This window comes from Pseudopodoces humilis, chromosome 13 (genome assembly GCF_049639895.1).
Source record: "Pseudopodoces humilis isolate 2021_Gansu_Grassland_sample_001 chromosome 13, ASM4963989v1, whole genome shotgun sequence".
In the NCBI taxonomy this organism is placed as follows: Eukaryota; Metazoa; Chordata; class Aves; order Passeriformes; family Paridae; genus Pseudopodoces; species Pseudopodoces humilis.
The window spans coordinates 4242387-4267262 of NC_142212.1; the positions used below are offsets into that span (position 1 = coordinate 4242387).

The 24876-nt window shown below is 53.7% G+C and overlaps 1 protein-coding gene across 3 annotated transcripts in view; it reads right to left on the reverse strand.

Annotated features, from left to right (window-relative positions):
* The window catches only part of BSN (bassoon presynaptic cytomatrix protein), an 87117-nt gene that overhangs the window by 5692 nt on the left and 56549 nt on the right, over positions 1-24876 (reverse strand). For all 3 annotated transcript variants that reach the window (XM_088061710.1, XM_088061709.1, XM_088061711.1), the window contains exons 4-5: positions 8097-8561; positions 453-7091 (exon numbers count right to left, since the gene is read on the reverse strand). In XM_088061710.1, the coding sequence (XP_087917836.1) occupies positions 453-7091; positions 8097-8561 (7104 nt within the window). The remainder of the gene's footprint in view (positions 1-452; positions 7092-8096; positions 8562-24876) is intronic.

Consider the following 24876-nt stretch of genomic DNA (forward strand, 5'->3'; position numbering starts at 1 on the left):
AGAGGTACTCGGGGGACTGCCGCAGGGTGCTGTGCTGCTGCCCCAGGAATTGCCCTGGGACTTCTTGGCTGGGCACTTGACTGCCCAAGGCAACCTTGGTGTGTGGGGGCAAAGGTGTGAGCAAGAACCACCACAACCCTAAATGGAATCATGCATGGTGCTAGCTCCTCGAGAGAGAAGGAGGACCCATCTGGAGCAGGGGACAGCCCTGATGCTGTCAACCCGCAGCCTCTCCTGCCTGCTGATGGGCTCATGCAGCCAATGGACCTCCAGGGCCTCCCTCCAGCTGCTGGTATTGGCATGCACGTCTGTGCCTGCTGGCTGCCATCAGCTGCTGCAGGGAGCCAGCCTTCTGAAATATTAATTGCCACAGTGCTAATGAAACTGAAATGTCCCAAGGTGCCTCCCAGGGTTGTTCCCTGAGGGTAAGGTTGTTCCCTCTGGTAACATACCTGTGAGCTGGGAAGCAGCGGGTGTTGGTAGAGGGAGAACCTGTCCTTGCTGGCATCCTCAGAGGTGGGGCTGATGGGCTTGGGGTCAGACAGGGAGCGCTGCATGGTCTTGATGGGGCGCGGCAGCGTCTGCTGGCGCTGGGCTAAGTCGGTGGTGAAGTGCTTCTGTGGGGGGACGTGGGCCTTGTTCAGTCGCTCACTGGTGGCAAAGGAGGACTCCAGGAGGCGATGGGGGGACAAGGGGGAGACGGGTGAGTAGAGGACCTGGGGAGAGCGGGGTGGCTGGCGGGTCACCAGCTGGGAGAGGGATTCGGCTGGCAGATGGGACTGGTAACCAATTTCCAGGGGATCCGGCTTCTTCTTCTCAAACTTGCCCAGGGTCTGCTGCCGGACTGTGTGGGGGTCCAGGGGGCCTGTGCTCACTATTTGGAGGCTGGTGGAATAGGGTGGGATGGTGGTGGGCACTGTCAGCTGGGGGACCACGACGCCAGGTTGGGGAGCTGGCTCTGGCTCTGTCTGGCAGGCCAGGCTCTCACCCCGCTGCGTCTTCTCTGGGGCTGAGATGTACTTCACAATCTCCACTCGGGGGTCATGGGTGGTGATGTGAATGGAGGGGGAGACGCGGAGGAGCTGGTCGGGCTCTGTCTGCACCGAGCAGTCGCTGATGGTCTGGATACCCACGCTGGCTGTGCGGGTTGCCCCATCTGTCTTGCCCTCGGTGCTGGCATCAGCATGCCGTGAAGCCCTGGAGCGCCGGCGGCGCACGGGCTGCTCCCACTCCCCACTGTCTTCCTCATCCGTCTGAACACTGCAGTCAGCGCTGCGCCGAGTCCGCCGCCGCCGCGACAGCATATACCGCTCCTCGCCGTCCTCCTCATCCGTCTGCACGCTGCTGTCGGCCATCTTCCGTGCCGCAAAGGTCTCCTTCTCATAGGCATCCCTCAGCCGTGGCATCGAGTTCCTCTTCTTGATGCCCCGGCCAGGCTCCCAGGACTCCTCGACTTGAAGTGACATGTCTGAGGCTGAGCTGCTGAGTGGCCGCTGTGGCATGGGGTAGCGGGGACCGGCGGGCCCCTCTGGGGGTGTCTGGCCTGGTGGGGGCCATGCCTGCCCATTGTGCGGCAGCACCCGCGGCGCCTCAGTGGGCCCCTCGGGTGGGCGGGCAGTGGGCTCCACGGGAGTGGGGAAGATGGTCTTCTGCCGCTTCTGCTCCTCCAGCTGCTGCTGCAGCTGGTGCTGGAGCTGATGGATGTGCTCGAGCTGGAGGCGCTGCTGGGCGAGCTGCTCCCGTTGCAGCGCCAGCTGCGCGTGCCGCTCTTCCTGCTGCTGCTGCAGCACCTGCTGCTTTATGCACTGCAGCTCCTGCAGCTCCCGCTGCACCAGCAGCTGCTCCTTTTCCCGGTGCCGCTGCAGCTCTGCACGCTCCCGCTCCAGCTCCTCCTGCAGCCGCAGCTGCCGCAGCTTCTCGAGCTCCACGCGCTCCCGCTCCAGCTGCAGCACGTGCTCCTGCTGCTTGCGCTGACGCTCCTCTTCCCGCTCCCTCTCCTCCCGCTGAGCTCCATCCAGTGGTGGCTTGGGTGCCGCAGCCACTGGCCCGCTCTCCTTGGGGGCTGCTGGTGCTGCTGGTGCCTCTGCACGGGGGGCAGCCGGTGGTGGCTCTGCTCTCTGCAAGCCACCGGAAGGTGCGGCGGGGGCAGCGGGTGCTTTGGGAGCGGGAGCAGCTCCCACTGCTGCTGGTGCTGTGCTGGCGATGGGTTTTCCTAGGTAGACGGGTGTCTCCATCATCGAGGCTGCTGGGGCTGTCCGGCTTGGGGCTGGGAAGCGGTAGAGGCCCTGTGCTGCGAGCGGGACACGGGGGGTGACAACTGGCAGCCTGGCCAAGCTGGCCAGTGGGACTGCTGCCACACCGCCTGGGCCATAGGGTCTATACAGCCCACGCAGCATGGGCCGCAGCACCGAGGCCGGCTGGGTGGTGATGGGCAGCGTGGAGGCGATGGGGGTGTTGATGGTGGAGTAGATCATGCCATCGGCAGCCCGCACAGTTGCGGTGGAAGGAAGTATTTGCCGGATGGTGCCCAGGCGGACACCAGGAACATTGTACTGTGCCAGATTGCTGAAGCCCTGCCGGCCCTCAGGGAAGTTGGGGTTGTACATCCCACTGGGTTTGGGGTGCACAGGGCCCTGCTGCTGAGCTGCCAGCCCCCCTGTGCCCCCCTGCCCGCTGCTGGGGCCATAAGGCAGCACATCAGGGCCATTAGCATGCCGGCCCCCGTACTGGTCCATGGAGTTGAGGGCAGCACACATGCGGCTGATCTCACGCGCCGTGGTAGCACTGTAGTGGGCCAGGCTGGACTCCTGGAAGCTGGCCAGGTCCCCCCGCTGTGAGAAACGGTAGTCGGAGTAGATGTTGGAGGCCGAGCTGTACCTCCGCATGGGGAAGGGGTGGCTCAGCAGCTCTCCTGGTTGGCGGAGGTCAGAAAAAGAGCCGTACTGTAGCCCCTGGCCCAGGTAACCCCCCTCGGCAAAGCCCACACTGTAGGAGTGCTTCATGGTGCTGAGGTCCACAGCGGCATCACCTGCTGCAGCAGGGAAGGGCTGATCCCCCTTTGTGTGATAGTAGCTCATCCCGATTTCAGAGAGGTTCGTGTCCGACATGGAGGAGTAGAGACGTCCGAAGGCGCTGGCTGGGTAAAACTTCTGCTCCTCGTAGAGCGCAGGTGCTGGGGCTGGCTGCTCCCGGTAAGGGAAGGTATCTGGCAGCTCTGGCTCTCTGCTGCCATACATTGGCCCACCAGCTTTCCGACCAGGCACCACTGCTGCCTCCCCGGTTTTCTTCTCTGGCATCTTGGAGGTGGGGTTAAAAGCACCCGTGCAGCTGCCACCAAAGGGGAACTTGTAGACCATGTCACAGCAGGCCACCTGGCTCTCCGGCTTCACGCCCGTGAGGTCCAGGACATTGGCTGGCACCTCCTCCTTCAGCACTTTGGTCACTGGGCCAGTTGCTGCCTCCTCCATCTGCACCATCATCACCTGGGATTTCTTGCCACCCAGGGCAAGGAGAGGGCTCTGGCTCTTCAGCTCTACTGGCACTGCCCGGTACACCTCCGATCCTGGCTCTGGTGGAAAGGACTGTGGGACACCACTGGCATTCTGTGCCCCACCGGTCTGTGTGAGGAGCACGTCCTTCTTCACCATCTGGCCCGGCATCCCATACCGTGCAAATTTGGTCTGGGGGGCAGCAGTGGGCTCGGGCTTGCCACTGGCCACCCCACTGGCTCTGACAGTGGCTGTCTGGACGCCCTGCTCCACCTGCTTCACCTGCGCCAAGCACACTGGGCTCCCGGTCCCCTGCCCGAAATCCACACGGCTCTGGAAAGGGTCTCCGTAGACCACAGGTTGCTTGGACTGTGAGAGAATCATGGGAGAGGCGATGGCCAGGCCAGCAGTGCTGGCTGCGGCAATGATGGCGTGGGGCTGCTCCTGGGCATTGAGATTGATGATCAAGGGCTGGATGGCCGTGGACTGCCGGTTGGGGATGTGGTCCAGGGTCAGGCAGTACTTCCTGGCTTCGGTGGCTAAGGATGTGAGATCCATGCCTTGGTCTGTTATGATGATGGGGGCAGACTTCAGTGCAGTCCGTAAGTCCACAGCATTGCTGCTTGGCACCTTGGGCCCTGGCTCCACCCGGGACGTGCCAGGGATGGAGGAGATGCGGCAGAGGGAGATGTTTTCTGCAGGGAGTGCTCCCCAGCTGTACAGCCCTGTGATGCCATCAGCAGCTGAAGTCACGGCAGGTGCTTTCTGGGCATGGTCCTTCACTGGCTGTGCCCTGATGTAGGCACCTGTCGGCTCCTCTGGCTCCGGTGTCTGGGTGTAACCATGTGCCAGCAGCTGCCGGCTTGGCCTGGTGGGGGACGAAGTGGGAGACGTCAAGGCGCCAGAGCTGTCTGGCTTGGTTTGGCTGGCTGCATCGGCTGCCAGTGTGATCATCATGAAGGGGGAGTCCTGTGAGGAAGCCTGCCGGGTCAGGCGTGGCGAGCCTGCCCGGTGAGGTGTCTGTGTCCCCTGTGCCACCATGGGGGAAGAAGTGTCTGGGCCAGCAGCAGCAGCAGCAGGACCTTCATAGGAGAGGACTGGGCTCTGTGTCTGTGTGGAAAACTCTGCCGTGGCCTTTGTGGTGCGGGTGGGACTCTGTGTGGGTGAGGTGGGTGAGAGTGGAGGGCTGGAGCTCTTGAAGAATGTGTATGTCTTGGGCAGCGTGGGCTTGCTGTCACTCACGACTGGGATCTTCTCCCTGGCTGTCTGCACGCTCATCTCCACTGTCCTGGTTCTGATGGTGTCCTCGGTCTGTGAGCCATAGCTGACAGTGCTCTTTGATGGAGTGTAGCTTCTCCCAGCTATGGATGGGGCCTCTGGACTTGGTGAGCTGTAGCTCTGCAGCGCACTCCCCAGGCTGCCTGCTGCTGTTGTCACCGTGCTGGTGCCTTTGCTGTAAGCATAAGGAGTGGTGGTAGCCTTGGATACTGAGCTGGGTGCTGCTGGGGCACTCTGGAGCTTGGCTAGGTCTTGTCCCTCTTTTGCAAAATGCTGAGTGACCCGGACATCAGGAATAGTCTTGCTGGTGCTGCTGTCAGAGCTGGCGAAGGAGACAGGAGCAGAGAGCTGTGTGGGGCTTGTGCCAGGGGTGAGCGGGCCGCCGTTCTGCTTCAGCAGGTCAGCGTAGGCGCTCTCGGCATTGAGGAAGCGCTTCTCCTGGTATGCTTCCTCCTGCCCCTTCACCTTCTCACCCTGCTTGAGGGCCAGGTCAAAGGAAGAGGACTGGTGCATCCTGGAGATGCTCTGTGAGGTCTGCAGGATCTCCTCATACACCGCTCCTGCCTTTGGCAGGGCACTGGGATAGTCGGGCTGGGAGGAGCGCGTGAGGCCGCCGTCGTACCGGTATTCCTCACCATATTGGTAGTCAAAGCCGTTCTGGCCCTCAGTACTGCGGTAGCCAACCTGCTGGTAGGTGCTGCTGTAGGAAGAAGCAGGCTGGGCCTGCTGGACCTGCTGCTTCTGCATCATCTCTGCCTTCCTCATCATCTCCTCATAGGCTTCCTCGGCGCTTTTCAGGGGTTTGCTGATGGGCTGGCTGGCACCACTCTCCACCTTCTCTGTCGGGGAGTACAGTGACATGAAAGTGGGCAGGTTGTATTCGCTGCCAGACTTGTACAGCTTGGAGGCCACAGCATCAAAGCTCTCTGCTTCTGAGTCAATGGAAGGCGAGTACTCGGAGCAGGAGGAGCGGTGCAGCTCCTCCATCTCCGCCGCCTGTCGCAGCTCCTCTGTGGGGGAGGCGTCTTCGATGGGGGAGAGGTTGCTGGGGGGGGTTTTGGAGCGCTCCCTCCTCCGCTGGGCCCTCAGCTCCTCCTTGTCACGCTTGGTCTTGCGCGCTGTGCTCCGGATGCGCTGCTGCTCCACCTCCCGCATCTTCTCCTGCTCCCGCAGGAGCTCCTCTTCCTCCCGCATCTCCTCCTCCTCAGATGAATCCTCAATGGTGGGCAGCAAAGGGCCGTGTGAGCGATGCCGAGCTTTCCTCTGCTGCTTCACTTCCTCCAGCCGCTGCCGGCGGCTGGGACTGCTATCGCTATCCTCCTCCAGTGAGGAGATGGAGGTGGGTGAGGTGCCCGAGGTGTAGCTGGGCGTTGTGGCTGGCAGGGTGGAGGAGTACTCGCCCCGTGAGCGCTCCTCAGGGGAGCCTGTCAGGCTCTCCATCTCCAGCTCAGGCTCTCGGTCCACACTGGTATCTGGCTCCTGGCCGATCTCCATCTCCCGGCCATAGCCAGTTGTGCTGTTCAGCTCGATGGTCTTGAATCGCCGCAGCCCACCCTGGGTGGTGCTCAAGTCATCACCCTCCACTGCCTCCACCTCCTTGCTCTCCTCTGTGTACATGCTGCTGGCACCGTGTGGAAGGCGCCGCTTGGCTGACGCTGGCTCTTTGCCCTTCTCTGCCTCAGTCTTCTGCCCAGCTTTGGGGATGCTGTATTTGGTGCGCCCATAGCCTTCCTCCTCCTCCTCGAGGTTGTCCTCTTCAGCACTCATCTCCAGGATCTGTCTCCGCATGAACTCCTCATCGGTCACCTCTGCCTCCTGACCCTTGGTCCGGGGGGGCACTGGGGAGAAGCCCCCCTCGCTGCTGTCCTCCACATAGTCATGCCGCAGCTTGCTGCCAAACTCATCTGAGGACTCCGCACTCTCCCGACGCTCCCGTTGGTTCTCCCACTCCTCATCCTCCTCCAGGATGTCCTCCAGCTCCTCGTCTGAGTCAAAGGCTTCAGGGGTGATGGAGAGGTACCGTGGCCGCTGCTGTTGCCGCTGGTCCTCCTGTGGCTCTGTGCGGCTCTTGCTACGCTCAGGGGACTCTGTCGGTGCGCCCCGGCCCTCCAGGAGAGGCCGCATGCTGCTCTCCAGCTTGGTGAGCTCAGAGGGGCTGGGGGGGCTCTGCCCAGCCAGCCCTGTGCTGCTCAGCTTCTCCTCTTCCTGCTGCACCAGGCCGGTGATCTCGCTTTGTGAGCTGGAGATGCCGTCGGAGGAGTAGCCGGTGTCGCTGAGGCTCTGGGGGCTGCGGGACAGATCCGGGGGATAAGGCTTGCTGCCATCCTGCAGGCAGGGGAGAACACAGCGTCAGATCCAGGCAGTTCCTACAGATGCTGCTCCTACATTCCTCCAAAATGTCTCCCAAGGAGCACAAAGAAAGTCTGGGCACCATTGGGAGCCAGCCCAGAGCAAAGGCTGGGGGCTGCCCCGTGTCCCCCAATTCAGTAGTACATCAGCAACTTGTCTGTGCTAACAATGGCAGGTGAGAGGGTGTGCTGCAAGCAGGGATGGTACAGCAAATTGCCCCAGGCATAAAGTTATTAGGGAACTAATAAATATGTTTGAAAAACTGGGACCCCAGCCCCCAAGGCAACCTTCAGAAGCAGGGCTGGCCCCAGCATCCTTGCTAGATTCCAGCAGAAATAAACAGCCCCCTTTAACTGGCTTGACAGTTAGGCAGTGTGGGGGACAAGTCTCTGAGCCATGGGGACTGTGCCATCACACCCAGCCCTGGTGCTACTGGCAGGACCTGTCACCCTGCCAGCACAGAGGCATCATGGACTACTTGACTTTGGAGACACAAGGAGCCTCTTCCCTGGGGGCTGCACATCAGCGAAGGGGGCAGCCATTCCCTCCCAACTGGTGGGGACCTTCTGCCATGCCCCCTCCCCATGGGGGCTCTGCTGGCTGCTGCTGGGATGGTTGCTTGTGGGGAAACACCATCCCAAGGCAGTCAAATGTTCCCCTGAATTGTTTTGAATTTTAGAAAAGGTAGGATGAAGAGCTTGAAAAACACCCACTGCTGCAACATGGAAAGCTGGAAAATGAGTTTTCTGTTTGACAACAAATCCCAACTACCTTTATATTATTTTAAAAGAAATCCAAAGGCCAGACATGACCTAAACTATCGCATTTTGCCCGAATTGATTTTAATAAAAAGAAGGCAAATACCAGCATGCTGCCATGGAAGGTCCTTCCTCATTTGTAGGCACAATTACTGATAGAGGCACAGCTCAGTACCACGCCAGCCCAGGGATTTTCGGAGCTGGGTACACCCTGAGAGCTCACCTCCTGCTCCTTTGCCCGCGGCACGTCGGGGAGTGCCTGGCCCTCCTTGCTCTCTGCCTCTGGTTTTGGGGTCATGCTCTTCCCCTTTGGAGCGATGCTCTCAGGAGCTCTGGAAGGCTCTGGGGCAGCTTTGGGCAGGGGCTTTTCCTCTGCCGGCACCGGGGGCTTCTTTTCTGCTGGCGGTGGGGGCTTCTTCTCTGCTGGGGCAGGGCTCGGGGTCCTGCTCTGCTCAGCAGCCCGGAGGCTCCTGGCGGGCGAGGGTTGCTGCTCGGGGGGTGCCACAGGCTCGGCAGGCACGGGCGCTGGCGTGGGCGCTCTCTGCTGCTGGCCGGCGGCGGGTGGCTGGTGCCGCGGGGATCCAGTGGATGGCGGCTTTGGGGTAGGCAGTGGCATTGGGGCAGGGTCACCGAGGCTCCCTTCGAGCAGCCGCTGAGTTTGGCAGTTCAAGCACAGCCATTCGTTCTTCTGCAAAAGAATGGAAGGAAAAGTCCTGTTGAAATTCTGGGAGCTTCACCCCAGCAGGGATCTCACGGAGGAGCTCTGCTGATGGGACACCTGGCAACAGTGCAGAGGACTCGCCCCACCCAAACCAAATAACCAGCTGTGGAGGGGCATGCAGCATCATAGCCATGCCCTGCAAACCATCCACATCCAGCTTCAACACATCCCTACCCTTGTCCAGAACCCAGAGATGTTAAGCCAGAGGTACCATGGCTGTGGCACAGGGATTGCACACTCTCCAGCACAATCCCTCAGCATCATCAGCTCTTTGATTCTTCAGCCTTGTGGTATTTCAGTTTAAAGCGAAATTAAACAATCAAAGGCAGATTACTACCGTAGCTTTACACTTCTCAGCTCCATATAGCTCCTCTCTCACTCTGATTTGTTTTCTTTGATACAATAAAGGTTTAATAGCATAATCATAACACTTACAGCTCTTTTTTTCTAGGTTAACAAAAATACTGGGTACACAAGTACGCCAGAATTTCCCAAAGATATTACCCAAAGTACACGCTGTGCAGGAAAAGAACAAGACAATCTTGTCTAGTGAAATTCTCAGCAAGAGCTGTCGTTTTATGGCCTGGAAAAAGCAGAGGCAAGCGGGGTTGTGAGTGGCAGAGAGCCCGCAGGGCTACGGCAGGGGCTCTGCATTAAGAGATCAGAAGCGCTTTCCTCCCCGGGGTCGCCCAAGGGCTATTTTTACCCACCCAGGAATGTCCAGGAATAGGGGCCTGATACTTTTCCTTTAGACATTTCAGCACCTTAAATCTTCCTGGTTTTGCTGCTAACAGTACAATATGCTCCAGATTCTTTTCCCAGACTTCTCCACGGCTCCCAAAGCTCAGGGTGGCCAACAGAGAGGTGGTCTTGGTCTTCAGCTGGACCAGCCTGGGGCCAGGGCTGTGAGCCAGCTGTGTACCCTGGGGCCATGGTCTGCCTGGAGAAGATGAGGTTCATCAAAATGACATTGAGGAAACAGCCTCAGGTGGTGCTAGGGGAGGTTTAGATTGAATTTTAGGAAAAATTTCTTCACTGAAAAGGTTGTCAAGCACTGGAACAGGTTGCCCAGGGAAGCAGGGGAGTCACCATCCCTGAAGGGATTTAAAAGATATGTAGATGTGGTGCTTAGGGACAGAATTTAGTGGTGGGCTCGGCAGTGCTGGGATAGCAGTTGGACTCCATGATCTTAAGGGTCTTTTCCAACCTGAACAGTTCCATGATTCTAATCTATGACTCTAAATCCCACACCTATGGGACAGAAGCACTGTGATAGCCTTGTCATCTGCATCCCAGGAGACTCCAGGTTATGATGAGATGCTGGAGATGCCTTGCAGCTGCTGGTAGCCAGGAGCAGCAGGGCTTTCCCACAGACACTTCTTCACTCCTGCAGCAATCCAGCCCAGGAGCAGCCAGCCAGCCCCATGCTCTCCAGGGAGCAGAGGGGCAGGAGGGCTGCTCCTGCAGGAAAGGGGCAGGTGTAAAATGTCCTCCCACACAGCACCCTGCAGCAACCCCTGCTCTTCACACAAACATCTTAAGAATACATTAGGGCTTTGGAGGGCCATTAAAAAAATCCCTTTCAGTACAGTAATATTTAATTACTGCTTAATCAAAGAGAAAGTCTAATTAAGGGGCAAGTGCAGCCTATTGTATCTTAATGATTGCATTTGTCTTCTTTTGTTTCAGAACTCGTTCCTGTGCCTCTGAATCAGATCTGCTCGCCCCACTCTGCTGTGTAATTATTCCAGGCCGCAGAAGGAAATGTGATTGTGTGACACAAATTGAAACCATGCCTCATGGAAATACGCGACCTTTCATTTTTCGTTCAGGAATCCCATTTTTCTTTGCCAGATCTCTCTCCCTGATGCAGGCGGTGAGGGGAGGGCACGGTGCACGATGCATGAGTTGGATGTGTCAGGGCAAAGCTCAGCTCAGCTTCTGTCCATACCTGTCTGCCACACCATCACACCAGCATCCAGCATGGTCCTGAAGGAGCTGGAGGAGATCAGCTTGCCTTGAACTACCCAGCCTGCCTCACTCGGATCCTTTACACACTCCCTGAATGGGGCATTGTATATCTGCATGAGTTCCCAACCAGTCACACTTTGGTGACTGGGGAGCTCTGCATATGTGATGGGCACAACTGCTTTTGCCCTTCCAGGGAAAAATTCAAGCCCAGAAAGACCATGGAAGGCCAACACTGGCCACCAGGTACCAAATGCAGATGCTGAGTGCCAACCAGATCCCATTCAAGAAGCCCATGGAGAGGCAGGTGTCACTGCTGGTGTGATCTCAACAGCATGAGGCTTAGGGCTCCTCCACAGGCAGATCAGCACAGTACTAACCTATTCCATGGGAATGCCCGTCCCTGGATGTGTTCATGATCAGGCTGGATGGGGCTTTGAGCAACCTGGTCTAGTGGAAGATGACCCTGCCCATGGCAGAGGGGTTGGAATGGGATGAAGGGCCCTTCCAACCCAAATCGTTCTACGATTCTATGATCTGATATCTCTGCAGGTTGGTCTGAGCCTCCTCCCTGAGGTTCCTCCCAGCTGTGGCTCTGCAGCCATTCCTCTTGGCAGCTGCCCCAGTTTGAGCAGCTCACCCTGCCCTCCTGCTCTCGTAGATGTGACAGCTCGACTCTTCATGGGACCGCACTGGGAAGTGGATAAGGGAAAATCTCTGTTAAAAATAGCTCTGCCAAAAAGATTGTGGAGCTCTACTCTGAAATGCCCCTTGTCTTTCAAAGCAGGCAGGAAGGCCTAGGTACAGCAGGAAGGCAGGAACCAAGGAAGGGCAGGCAGAGAGGGTCTTTGGGCTTTGCCAGCTGTAAGAGGTGCCAGCCAAGCCCCAGAGACACTCAAATTGAGAGGCTGGCATATGCTGAGCTTGCATTTTCTCTTACTGGCTTTTGCTTCAGCACCTCTGGGGTCTTACAGGTTGAAGAGAAGCACCCTGTGCTTCAATCCAAACCCCTGTGGAAAATGACTCTGAGGTTAAAAAGGCAGAAAAGTAGCAAAAGGATAACTGAATTTTCCTGAGCTGTGGGAATGCCCCATCCCTGTGACAGCCAGTGCCACGTGGAGCTGTGTGTGAGCACAGACCGTGCTGCAGCAGCCAGCGCAGCATTTGCCATCACAGCTCGCACTGGCTGCACTGAACACTCCAGCAGCAGCAGCAGCTGTGAGCTGCCCAGCTCCCACATGCACATGAAGGAGAGAGAAATCCTGCCTACAGCAGCTGTGGGAAGGTGGAGGCAAGCAAAGCTGTCTGTGCCAGTGGGAATGCCTCCGGTAAATAATTCCAGCTCTTCTTTCAGAGACTCTGCAGCCCCATCAACCGCAGCACTGACACCTGTTGTATCTGGGGGCTAAATCCCAGAGGGTCTTGAGGATGCTGAAGCTGAGGCACCTCCCAGCCTTGTGCCAGTGTCCCATGCTCTGCTGATGACAAATGATCCGTCCCTCTCCCGCAGTGTTATCAGCTCGGTGTTTGGTTATCCCACTGCACCTCTGCTCCCTCTCCGAGGGACAGGCTCTGAAGCAGTTTCCTCCTCCATATAACCTGGCCTCAGGCATTTCCCAGAGAACACAGCCAAGGGGATTAAGCTGCCCCTGAGAAAAATGCAAACATTGGAGGAGCCACTGCTTTGCTAACAGCTTGTAAATCCCCATTGAGATTAACCAGATCCCACGAAGATAATAGTAATTAGGCTGTATTTAGTGCTTTGCATGTCCAAACCCTTGGATGCCCAGGAAGCCAGGGTGCCCCTCGTTGGGGTGGAAAGTGGGTAAGGAGCTTATGGCAAAGACACGGCAGCTTCTGTCTGAGTCTCCACACTTAAAGATGCTGGAAACCTTGGCCCTGATCAGGATGGGGATTGGGCCTTGCTTGGCACTGAGGTTTGTTGCCTTAGAACCGCTGTGGTGGTGGGTATGGGGGGGTTTAACCATGTGGAGCACAGGTCTGGGAGCTGGGGCTGATGAAGGCTGTGGCATGCAGGGAAGATGGGCAACACTGCTGGGATGCAGAGCAGGCTCCAGGCAGAGGAAAGCATCAATAATTAAGAAGAGGGAGGAAACCAAAGATGAGATGCCACCTGAAATGAAGAGGCCCTGGCATGGCAGGGCACACAGGAACACAGCCAGCCAGAAGTAGGGGGGTGAGGCTGCTGGGGGCTGCCCAGCCCAGCTGGTTATCAGCTTACAGCCTTTGAGGGTCACAGCCCTGATTCCTTGGGCTCTCTGCTTTCCTTGCCTCCAAAGAACTGGGATTTGCAGAAGAGTCACAGAAAAAGTGGGTTTCTGGAGAGACAATCAGTGCTGGTGGGGTCATAAGAGGCAGGACAGAGACCTGGGCACAGGGCATGAGGGACTGAGAGAAGGCAGCTTCCTTTAAGACATTGTATCTAGGTGGGAAGGACCGTGCCAGTTTTCAGCCATGTGAGTGGCATCAGGGGATGCCGGGTTTGGCCACAATTCCTGCTGGCTCTGCTGAAGGGGCAGCAAGTGCTGTACCCATGGCTGCCTGTGCTCCCTCCTGGGGGGTGAGGCAGGGTAGAGAGGGGTCAGCAGTGAGGGCTGCAGGGATGGGGGTGCTCCCAGCCTCCCCAGAGCTTCAGAGCTGGCTGGCAGGTGGCCACAGCCGAGCTCGCCAACCTCCACCGGGTCTTACCCTGCAATTGTTTTAATTTACTAATGGGCGACAACAAAACTGTAATTAACAAAAATAGAAGTCTTCCCGCATAATTCTGGTCAACGTTACCACTTGGCAAGTTAATTAAATGCTCAATTCCCCCAGCGCCGCTGGGTTTTTTAATGATGGAGCCAGAGAGCCTCAGCATCACAGTTAAACATGAATTCTCTGTTCAATGACTTGGAGGTCTGAGAGGCTTGGTGGGAGCCAGTGGTGCCAGAAGTTTCCCAGCTTCTCCACTCAGCAGCTGGTTACGAGTCCCACCATCCCCACCAGCCCCTGGGCTCCTTGGCTCAACCTCTCCAGTGCCTGGAAGATGCTCGGCCATGGTCTTTATCCCCACGCAAACTGCTCCCCACAATCTCACCCATGGGACTCTCCTGGTTAATTATTCTCTACACAATCTATTTTACACTATCAAAACAGTATCTATTAAAATACTGAGGCAAAAATCTGTACAAAATAAGTACCATGAGGTACAAGTATCTTGCAAGCCAGATCTCATCTCCCAGCATTAAATGCAGTGAATCTCACCAGAATATTTCATTTATTTGCTGACAAGTACTGTGCAGGGCTCATCACTGTGACAGATGGATGCCTGGAAAATATGGAAAACACTTCTGGTATCTGAATCAAGATCCAAATTAACAAGAACCTCATAAAATCACTTCCCAAGCCCTCTTCTCAGCCCCACTAGCAGGAAAGCTCCCTTTAGGAGGGCTCCTGACAACCAGACACCTTCCACACACCTTCCCACAGCAGAAATGGGGGCATCTCACCGTGTGATCCCAGTTCCCTAACACTCTGCATCCTTGTGCTCAGAACACTGCAGCTCTGTCCGTGCTGTGCATGGCTTTTAACACAGTGTTAAAGGAAAGGGACTGAATCATACTTGATCACTGGCTGCCAGGACTGTTTCAGACCCACCTCAGGCAATGCCAGGGGTCTGGCTGGCAGGTTCCCCACCTTCTAAGTGCTCTTGTACCCTTCCCTCCCCGGGCAACTCATTTCTCACTCAGATGAGTGAGAAATGAGTGAGCACAGGCTGATGCTTACTCCCCCTTGGATTCTGCCCATTCTCCCAGCTGAACTCTCCAGAGCCCCTCCAAATTCCCTCCCCACACCTCTGCCAAGCACCTTTGAGCTGCCACAGTTTTGGGACAGGGGGAGGTGGGTGAGCTGAGCAGTGCCAAAGGCTCTTCTCTGGGATTCATGATTACAGACAGAAGGATATACAACAAAATCTGACCAGAGCATGTTCACAGAGAGTGCTTTGAACAATCATGTGCCATCAGCAGACAACCACAGGCCTGGTTTTACCTCCACCCCAGCCCTTATCTCTCCTAGGAGGCTGAGGCAGTGATGGGATTTGAAACGAGGGCAAGGAAAGAAAACGTGCGCTGTGACAACGGAAGCACCAGAGATCAGGAGGAGAGATGGAGCACACACAGGAGGTGCTTGTGGGATCTGCACCTGTGGTGAGAACAGACCAGAGGGAATGCAGGTGCCCCAGTACCAGACCAAGGGAAACTGGGGGCAGTGCACAGACAGGGGCATCCCTGGGGAGAGCGTGGGGTTGTGTGTTCCACACCACCATTGACAGCCACCTCCAGGACACAAGACAGGGTAGAAAGTGTGGGATACTTTATTACCCTGATTATGCCTTTTTTGCTCTAAAACCACCTCAAAATCCTACTCAAGCTAGATGCAGAACTGTCTGCATTTGTGCTGCTAACTGCAACGCTCCTTCTGAAGCTTAGCATGTGTCTAGATACAAATATATATATAGAATCTGTAAAGAAAATGGAGCACTAAATGGAACTCCCAAACAGTGGTCAGCAGAGCAGGTCACATCTCTGGACCCCAGCAGCCACACACTGATGCCTGCTAGGCTGGAGGAGCAAGTGGAGCATCCTTCCCCCTGCTTGGCTCCCTCACCCAGAGCGGAATGCCACTCCCAGCGTAACGCCACGGGCTCCCGAGTCCATCTGCAGGGAAAGGCGGAGAGGGGACTGCACACACCTCGGGCAGCTGAGTCTCCTCAGCTGCCAACTGCTCCACACTAATTGACTTCATTACCATCAACTGGGCAAGTTTTAGCACAACCCCGGGCTTGCAGATCAGCTCCCCTGAAAGCCACCACAGTTATTTCAATCCCTTGCTATATATAGTGTTTGACTAAGCCACCCAGTGATGTGTTTTCCAGCAACAGACTATTCTTATCTGTTCCTGTGGCCTGTCTCAGGCTGATGGAGCTGATGGTCCCTCCCCAGCTCTATTTTAAATGTGTGTGATGTATTGATGGCCTTCACACAGCAATAATGTGATTAAAAACAGCATAGGGTAATGAGCTCGTTGGGATGAGCTCTGCCTCACAGGGCTTGTTTTCTGCCTCCCATCTGCTCCACTTCATCCCTTCTCTGTGCTGGGACTACTCTCAGGTGGAAAATAGAAAGAGAGTATGGAAGAAGCTGCACACGATGGCTGAGCACTGGAGCTGCTGTCAGCATGTTTGGAGGGAAGGGAAGGACATGGGCAGAGGCATCTCCCAGCCCCATGACAGCTGCAGGGAAGATGGTGTGTATTGCACCAGTGTCCCATCCCCTCCCCAAATCTACCCAGAGGGGACCTGGAACAGGAGCAGGGTGTCAGCTCCACAATCCATCCCCTTTACTGGTGCCATGGAAAGGGGAAGGCAAGTCGGACAATAGGCAGGTGCCGAAGTGGCCACTGCTGTCCTGTTCCTTGTCTCTGCCTTCCCCTTGCATGTCTCATCCCAGGGATTACACTCCCTGCTCCTGGCTGCAGTAGGGATGCAGTGGTCCTCCACAGCAGAGCCTGAGGGTCAGCAAAACAGCTCCCATGGGGCTCACAGCCTCCCACCCTGCGGCTCAATGCTCCACATAGCCAGCAGAGGATTATTCCAGCTGAAAGTCTTTGACTGATGAGTAATAGCAACGCTACCCTCCGCTCGCCTTCGAGGAATAGCTGTGCTTTTGCCAAGTCCAGCTTATTCCACTGCAGCAGCCGATGGCCAGGCCAGTGAACGCCGCCAGGCCAAGGGGAAAGCATCGCAAGCCTCTGAGGCCGTAGGAGAGCTACAGATGGGGTTGTCCACCATGACCAGCCTGGACCAGCTGCAGCTCCTTGCCCAGCTGCAAACCCCACTGGCTGTGAACCTTGGGTCAGGGCATCCCATCCTGGCCAGTACCTCCTGTGGCAGAAGTGAAGGTGGAATCATAGAATTATGGAATTGTTTAGGTTGAAAAAGAGGTCTAAGATTGAGTTGAACTGTTACCCCAGCACTGCCAAGGCCACCACAAACCCATGTCCCAAGTGCCACATCTGCATGTCTTTTAAATTCCCCCAAGGGTGGTGATTCTACCACTTCCTTGGGAAGCCTGCTTCAGTGCTCGACAAACTTTCTGCAAAGCCATTTCTCCCAATGTCTAATCTAAACCTCCCCTGGAACAACTTGAGGCTCTTTCCATTATCCTAGCACTTGCTACTTGGGAAAAGAGACCAACCCCCTCTTGGCTACCATATCCTTCCAGGTTGTTGTTGAGAGTTGAAGTTTCCCACTGACCCTCCTTTTCTCCAGGCTGAGCCCCCTCGGTGGCTTCTCAAAGGACCTGTGCTCCAGACCCTTCCCCTGCACTGCTGCCCACTGCAGTAAACAAATGGACTTTTTGGAGTGCTGACCTGTGGACAGGTATCCTGCTCTGCCATCCCCTGGGCTGTCCCAGCTGCTCCCAGAGAAAGGGTCCTTCCCAAATCTGGCTTGACAGAAGCTGAGGAAAATGCCACCAACTTTTCTATGCTATCAGGAACTATGGTGTTAGTCAAGCTCAGACTACTTTTTGATATTGTTATTTCACTGTTGGACCTGAAAAATTTTATTCCACAGAACTGGGAAAGCAGCTCACCTTGACTGACCCAAATGCCAAGGGGCCAGTTGGACAACCTGTTTGGGACATCTGGCTGGGACCCCAGAATAAACCACTGGCTCTGGCATCTGACTGAAGCCCCCACAGCCAGCAGCTCCCACCCTGGAAGCGTCTCATCCCCTGCATCCCTGTGTGGCCGTAGCTATGAGCCAGGCTCCCCCTGCTCATCTCTGCCCATCTTCCATCCCTTCCAAAATTAGGGCAGCTGCTGCGGCAGGAAGCACCTTCTGTATTTTTGGAGCTTTGAAAAAAAAAGAAAAAAAAAATCCTTTTTGAACGGCAAGAATGTTTCTAAGTCAAAGGATTTGAACTATTTTGCAATCAAGGAAGCGTATTTCCAAACGAGCCAAAGGCGAGAGCCTGGGTGCTGTGTGGGCTGTGTGAAGGGGCTGCTAAAAAAGGGTACACAGCTGTCCAAAATTTGGAAACCGGTGCTTTTGCAGAATATATATAGATATCCCTCCCCACTCAACATATTTCCTTCCAGTTCATTAGATTAAAAAAAAATAACATTTTAAAAAATCAGTAGGATATTGAGGAGAGCACTTTGATGCTTTTGGCTTGTCTAAAAGCCACGGGACTAATTCCCAGGGCTGTGGATGAGCATCCATTTCCCTGGGAATGACCTGCTGAGCAGCAGTGTCACTGCCATGCTCCTGCACTAACAGACATCCAGCAATAAATCAGCTGCCTTTGGGAATGGGAAGCAGAGGTGCCTCCTCCCAGCAGGGCAATGGTGGTGGAGATAAACATGAGGGGGTTTCCCTAGAGATGGTGAGGAGACATGGAGGCCAACCCCAACCTCCTTTAACAGGCCATTCTCTCTGTTACTATCAGCCATTCCCATCTGCACCTGGTCACCCCTCAGCACTTTGGTCAAAATTTCACATTTCACCCTTAATTTCCCACAGTTGCCACCACTGGGTAGCAGCTTTGACACTCATTTATCTCTGTTGTTATTTCCAATCTGGATGTGCTCCTGTTTTTTCTTGGCTACTGGCTATCACCACACATCTTCTGCTACCTTGACCATTACCTGATGCTTCCTTCTGCAATGAGCAGGTGGAGATAAAACTGACCCTGGCCTGGGATGGACTCAAGATGGAGCATCTTTCCAGAGAAGTGGGAGAAAAGTCATGTCCAGGCTGGACATCTGGAGGTGCAATGATGGGAGGTGACGTGAGCAGGTGCTGAGTATTTAAGAAAAAGGAAAATAGGAGGAACAAGAGAGGAAATCTGATGCTGAAAGCACTTTTCATTTTCCTTTTCACTGAGCCTTACTATTCCTCTCTGTTTCATCTTGGAGAAAGAGCTAAATTAACTACCAGCTCAGTTCCGAGAGACTGGATCCAAATGGATGAAGTATTAAGAAGATTTTCTGTTCACAATAAAATCCAGGCAATGGTATTAAAGCAGCAGAGGGTTTGGTCTGGTTTTCAGAGATTAGCTATGGCTGTCCCAAGGATGGCAAGCTCTAATTTTCCCATTTTGCTCCAACGTGACATTTATAGAGCTGTCTGGATCATTTCCAGTCATTGCAGACCAGACTGGGATAACCATCACCTAACCATGTAGAAGAGAGGAACATAGCTCTTGTTCTCCACCATGTCCAAGCTCCCTGTCCCTTCTCACCCACACACAGACCAGTTGTTCCCAGTGCACCCTCCCTGAGGACTCTGCTGGGTTTCTGCCCTGGCAATGCCAGGGATGCACTCACTGAGAAGCTGCATGTTCTCAGCAAGCTCCAGTGCCATCCAGCACAGCTCTCCCTCCTGCTAGCACTGAGCCAGGAGTCTACTCTCCCCAACTGATAAAGAAGTAATATATTGTTCATTTTTGTCTGAATCGATCTGGCCATGCATTGTAATTTACTCTGTGATCGGGTACTCCTTAACGAGATTTATCAGCCTGCCAACCAGCCTTATCTTTAACAGTACCCATTATCAGGATGTATTTCTCAGCCAAGGTTAGCAGCAGCAGGAGCATTTCTGAATGCCAGCTGCATGATAATAATCCCACAATAAAGCCCAGAAGATGTGAAGCAGGTCCATCAAGAGCCCATATCCAGTCACCATGGACCCCAGTCCCATTGAAGCAGGTGTGGTGTAGGTGCAAGGTGTTCTTTGTGCCTATTTCACACACGTTTGACACAGTACCGGACTCCTCAGGAGCCATTTCAACCCGCATGCAGAAGATTTCAAGTCTGCAGCAAAAATAATGCCTGCTAAGGGAAACCTGGCCAACTCTACAGAAAACAAATACACTACTCTATATGTTTTTTCAACAGAATGGAAGAAAATCCAAGAAAAGCTAAGTTTATCAGAGGAGTCTTATTTAACCAAAATCTTCTTTTTTCATAGGCACTAGTGTTGACTAAAATATCCAGCCATACAACTAAGTAATTTGCTGCATCTGATAAAAGCAGATTCAAGCTGTCTGATTGCTCTGTTTTAAATTGCAGAGAGCCCCAAGTGTCTATCAGACACTCATTTCCAAACCAGAAAAAAAATCAGCATCTTGGGAAGCTTCAGCTTCCTCCCCCTAGGAGCTGCTGAGTCCTCTGTCCTCTCACAGAGCAGTCCAGCAGCAGCAAACTGGGTTTGAACCTCTTTCATGACCACAAGGGATTATTTTCAAAGCAGGCTGGAGAACCATCAGTGGTATGCTTGAAAGCTCAGGACATCACAAACCAATGTCCTGTAGCACCTGCACATAAAGCTTTCCAAGCTTTAAAAATAGTTTTATTTTTTTTCAGTATTATCCCAAGAGACAACCCTGTGTTGGCAAAGACCAAAACCCCCACGTGGAGGTGGCTGAGGCTACTCAGGGCTGTACTGCTAAGAGCCACTAAATCCTTCTTCCCATGGTCCTTCCATGGGGAGCAGATATACCACTGGAGGAGACAGCTGCATCCACGATTTTTGCCCTGAAATGCATGTGTGCCTAGAGGACTGGATGCTTTGGTTTCTGTGGGCAGTGTTGCTTGACCACATTAAATGACTGCTGCTTCAAAAAAGCCCAAGCACCCTGCTCCAGGCTTCAAGGCTGTGAGTCCCAATTCCAGCAGCAGAAATATTTTAATTAAATGAACTACCTTTATGGAATAAATCAAGCGATAAGCTTGAAAAATTAACTCCCATAATCTTTCATGCTGCCGTGCGGGTCAATAAACTATTACACTAAAAGGCTGGGAAACGTTCTAGAAACATGAGTTGTTACAACGGAGATGGATGAGCCATTTTACTTCCCAGATTATACAGAGCAGCATCTTTCCACTCATGCCTTGCACACCCTCTCCCATCCCCTCACCTGTTGCCCATGGCAGAGCTGGAGTGGCAGGGCCAGCATCTCCCACCTGCTTGGGGTACAGTTCCCAACCATCCTCCCCAGGAACACATCCCCCGTCCTCACCATCTGTCCTCATCTTGAGTGTTTCCTGACTCCTCACAGCCCACATTTTGGGCACTTTGATGGAGTCAGGAATCAAGAGCTGCCTACAGAGGGATAATGTGTCTTGGTGGGGCCAATTCAATTTTCATCATCTTCAGAATTTAAACTTAAGATTCTTTTGAAAACCACCTTATTTTAACTTAAACTTCTGTTAGGAATAGCTGATAGCCCCCCAGCTGGCACGTGGTGATTTGGTGTGACCCTGACCTGGATGGATGTTCCCACCAGCAGTGTCCAGTCTCTCTGGAGCCAGGAGATAGGAACTGGCTACAGCTGTTGGGGTAGAAGAGCTGTGACCTTCCATCTCAATAGTAAATGCAGCAAGAATGAAGATGAGAAGCCAAAAAGAAATGAATTGGTGAAGTTCGCATAAAATGGTTGCTTAAAAAAAAATTTAGAAAATCATATGAATCACATGTTTACTCAATTTAGTATGATCTGTGAAGGCATTTCCTTCCCCAGCTGCCCTTTCTGCAGACAGACAGATGCCTGTGGGACTTTGTGGCTCCTGAAGCCGCAAGAGGAACCACCTCACATAAACCCTTTAAGTAATTTAAGAAGCTCCACTTCAAGAGTAGTTCGGGGCCACTGCAGAAACCTGCTCCTCTAAAGGCTGGTAACACTCCCCTGGCTTCCAGCCTGAAGAAAAACCCAGATTTGTTAAAAATACTTCTGCCTAGCTCTAGTTTGCTCCTCTTCTCCTCATGTCCTATTTGCTCTTGGCAAACAGATGACTGTTGGTCATACTTAACAGCTCTGAGTAAACCAGGGAATTATGTAAAGAGGGGAATTTCACAGCTCCTTTGCAGACCCAAGTGCGGGTGTTTGTTCCCAGCAGCCAGTGGGATGGATTTGCTGCCACAGCTCCCTCACCCGAGCTGGTACTCAGCCATGCACATCCCGAGGATCCAGCTCCAGAGCCTGGACAGAGCCCACACCTGCAGAGCCATGGGCAAACCCACAGATCCTGTCCTCAGACCCACATCCACACTTTGTGGGGTTATTCCCAAACCAAATACCTTATTTCTTTGTCAAACTAGGACTGCTTTTCCTTTTCTTTGAAAATATTTTGTCTCTGAGTCAACCAAACCCTTCTGAAATCAATGCTAACTGCTTCAACAAGCTTGGGAACCAGGTGCTCTTTGAGCTCCAAACAATTAAAATATCCTAACCAAAAAAAATCTCTAAAACAGCCCTTCATGTCAGAGCTCAGAGACTGCTACTTATCTCCCAGTCATGGTACAAATAATGGCCTAAGGCTGCTGGCTGTGGCATGGGACAATACAAAACATTCAGTGATCCCATCTGAAAATCCCCAAACAGATCTGTAAAATTAAGAAATCTGTCTTACCGCTCCCAAAGGCGTCTCAAATTCCCCCAAATCCTCCCTTTGTGTTCCAGTGTTTTGTTGTACTCTCTTTTCCAGTATCCCATGGCAATGAGGTCTCTGGACTAACCGTGAAAAACATCTTCTCCCCACCTCCCAACCTCACCTTTCTTCTTGGTTTTGTGTTGTGAGAAACATACAAGCAGATGAAGGACTGTGCTCTGCGCCATGTGTTGGGACACCCTGCCATGAGTATTCACATTTTTGGTGTAGAGAGTCCCCCAGAAAATCTGCCCTTGAGGCTTTTCATTATTCCAAGGAAAAGGTTGGTGGAGGTGGTCCTACATATATTTCTTTACAGTAACTCCTTTACAAGGAAAGCACGGGAGAGGGCATCAAAGGATAAGAGCAGCACGAAGGACTTGGGCTGTTCTCCAGAGACTTAAGGTCTCCTAATGTAGGGTTTATTTCACTTAAACTATCTAAAAATTGGGCATCCAGTCTCAGCAAGTCACCATCTGCCCCAGGTGGGAGATCAGCATTTCCAGAATGAGAAGCCAAATCCCTTGCAAGAAGGCATCACCCTGCATTTGTACCACTCTTTCCATCAACTTGGAGAGATAAACCCGAAACTGGGGCAGGGATGGGGGGTAGACAAACCCTCCCCTCCCATTCCCAGAGGCCACAGCTTGCCCAGCAGAGGGTCCCTGTGCTGAGCAGCCCGGGCAGAGCAGAGGCTCCCTGAGCACAGCACCGCTCACCCGCAGCACGCTGCCTTATTTTAGCAAGCAGAGCAGATGGCAGTGGGAAGATGAGGAGGCAAAGCAGCAGTGAAGAGAACACTCTGGAAATAAAGCCCCATGCTCTGCTGAGGGGGTCTGGTGCATTTTGGTGCTTGTAGCCAGAATGAGCTTTGAGGCAGCTCAGGGGTTCGCTGATGGGGGGCCTATAGCCATGGAGAGGAGAGACAGGGAAAAGCCTGCCCTGGTTCCCAAATACTGCTTGGCACAGACAGGGACAGCTGGCAGTGGCTCAGCACGGCCTCAGTGAGGCAGAAACAGAATTGAAATAATCCTCAGCAAAGGAGGCAGAGCCTTTGCAGAGGCTGCTGAGAGGGTGCTTGGGCCAGGGGCTGGGGAAAGCTGGGATTGTTCCCTTCCCCAGTGTCACCATGCATTTCTGTGTGGCTGAGCCTGAACATCTCTCAGGGCTGGATCTTCCCTCTGAAACACAGAATGCTCTGCAGAGCACCCTGGCTTTTGTGCCTCTCTGAGTCTCTGCAGAGCTGGGGACCACAAAAGCAGCACACAGGGACCAGTCCAGCACTGAGCTTGGACTGCAGGGTGTGCTGGGGAAGATGGTTTACTCACACCTATCCTATGCTACCTGCCAGCACAGCCCCCCTGTGCCCCAGAGGCTGAATCCCACAGCGTGGCTGCTGGGATGCTCAGAGATGACATCCCAGCTTCCTCCTGTCCCCTCCACCTGGTCCCACACCCACTGTGACCAGCGGGATAAAGCGCAGCAGGAACCACAGCCACAGTATCCCCCAGATCCCTGTGCCTCCACTTTGCCCTCCAACATACAAAATGTAACTACAGCAGCTGCACCTTTCAAATTGTTTCTCTTCCAAACATCCCAGAAAGTTGTTTAAGTTGCAAAGTATTACCTGGGGCTTTCTCATCAGCTTCTTAATTAGCTGAAACGATTTGCTTTGTTGGGGAATCGTTTCCAGGAGCTCCTAAAGAGCTTTAAAATCAGCTCTAGGAACAGCCTCAGAAGTGAAAGGCATTTCAGCCGGGCAGCAAGTCCAGCACTGGGCTACACTTCTGCTCACCCCCACCCCAAAAAATTCCATTCTCACAAAGAATTGAAGAAATTTTTAAGAAAATTTTGATATTCGCTTCTGTTAATGCAGGAGGCTCTCCTCGCTGAGCTTCTCAAGCTGCTGTTCTCAGGCTGGGGGCATATTTAATTCCTGGATTCCTGGCATTACCCTTGCTGGGAATTCCAGCTCCCGGCTGCTCTCAGCGCACCTGGTGTTTGGCTGTGACTGACTATAAACCAACCACCATTCGGTTTGCAAACAACTATTTAACAACCCAAAAGGAAGATGTGTTTTTCAAAGAGAAGGTGCCAGCATTCCTGTTAATGGGCTGCTTACTTAGCTCGTTTTGTGCATTGCCTAGAAGATCTCACTTCTCTAGGTGCCATTTCAAGCAACAGATTTAGAAACTCTTGGCAAAGTACGAAGTAATAAATAATTCTGGATGTCCTTTTGCCAGAGGGTGGACACATAAACTCCTGTTCAGCTTCCTGAGGGTGTGGCTCTCTCTTCAAACTTTGTGTCCCATTTCTTGTCCATTTCCTTATGTCTGGCAAGGACTGCCTTTAAAATTTGGGGGATTTTACATTAAAATTAATTGGGTGGCAGAGCAGCCACTTGCAGGTGGAACCCCCTTTCATCACCCCAATGCTGGAGGTGATCAGTCCCAAGCAGATCTTCCCTCTGGGAGATCACAGAATCCTAGAATAGTTTGGGTTGAAAGGGACATTCAAGATCATCTAGTTACAGCCCCCTGCCACCTTCCACTAGACCAGGTTATTCCATGTCCCATCCAGACTGTCTTGAAAACTTCCAGGGATAGGGTATCCAGAGCTTCTCTGGACAGCCTGTTCCAGGGCCTCACCATCCTCACAGCAGAGAGAAATTCAGTTTGCACTGGAGCAATCAATGTCCTTAGGAAGCAGGCAAGCCCCTGGAGACACCAGAGCCCTTGCTGGCCCAGCCTCTGGCACTGTCCTCAGCTTTGTCAGTTCCTCAAGGGACATTTCCTAAAATTTCCCCATTTTCTCTGGG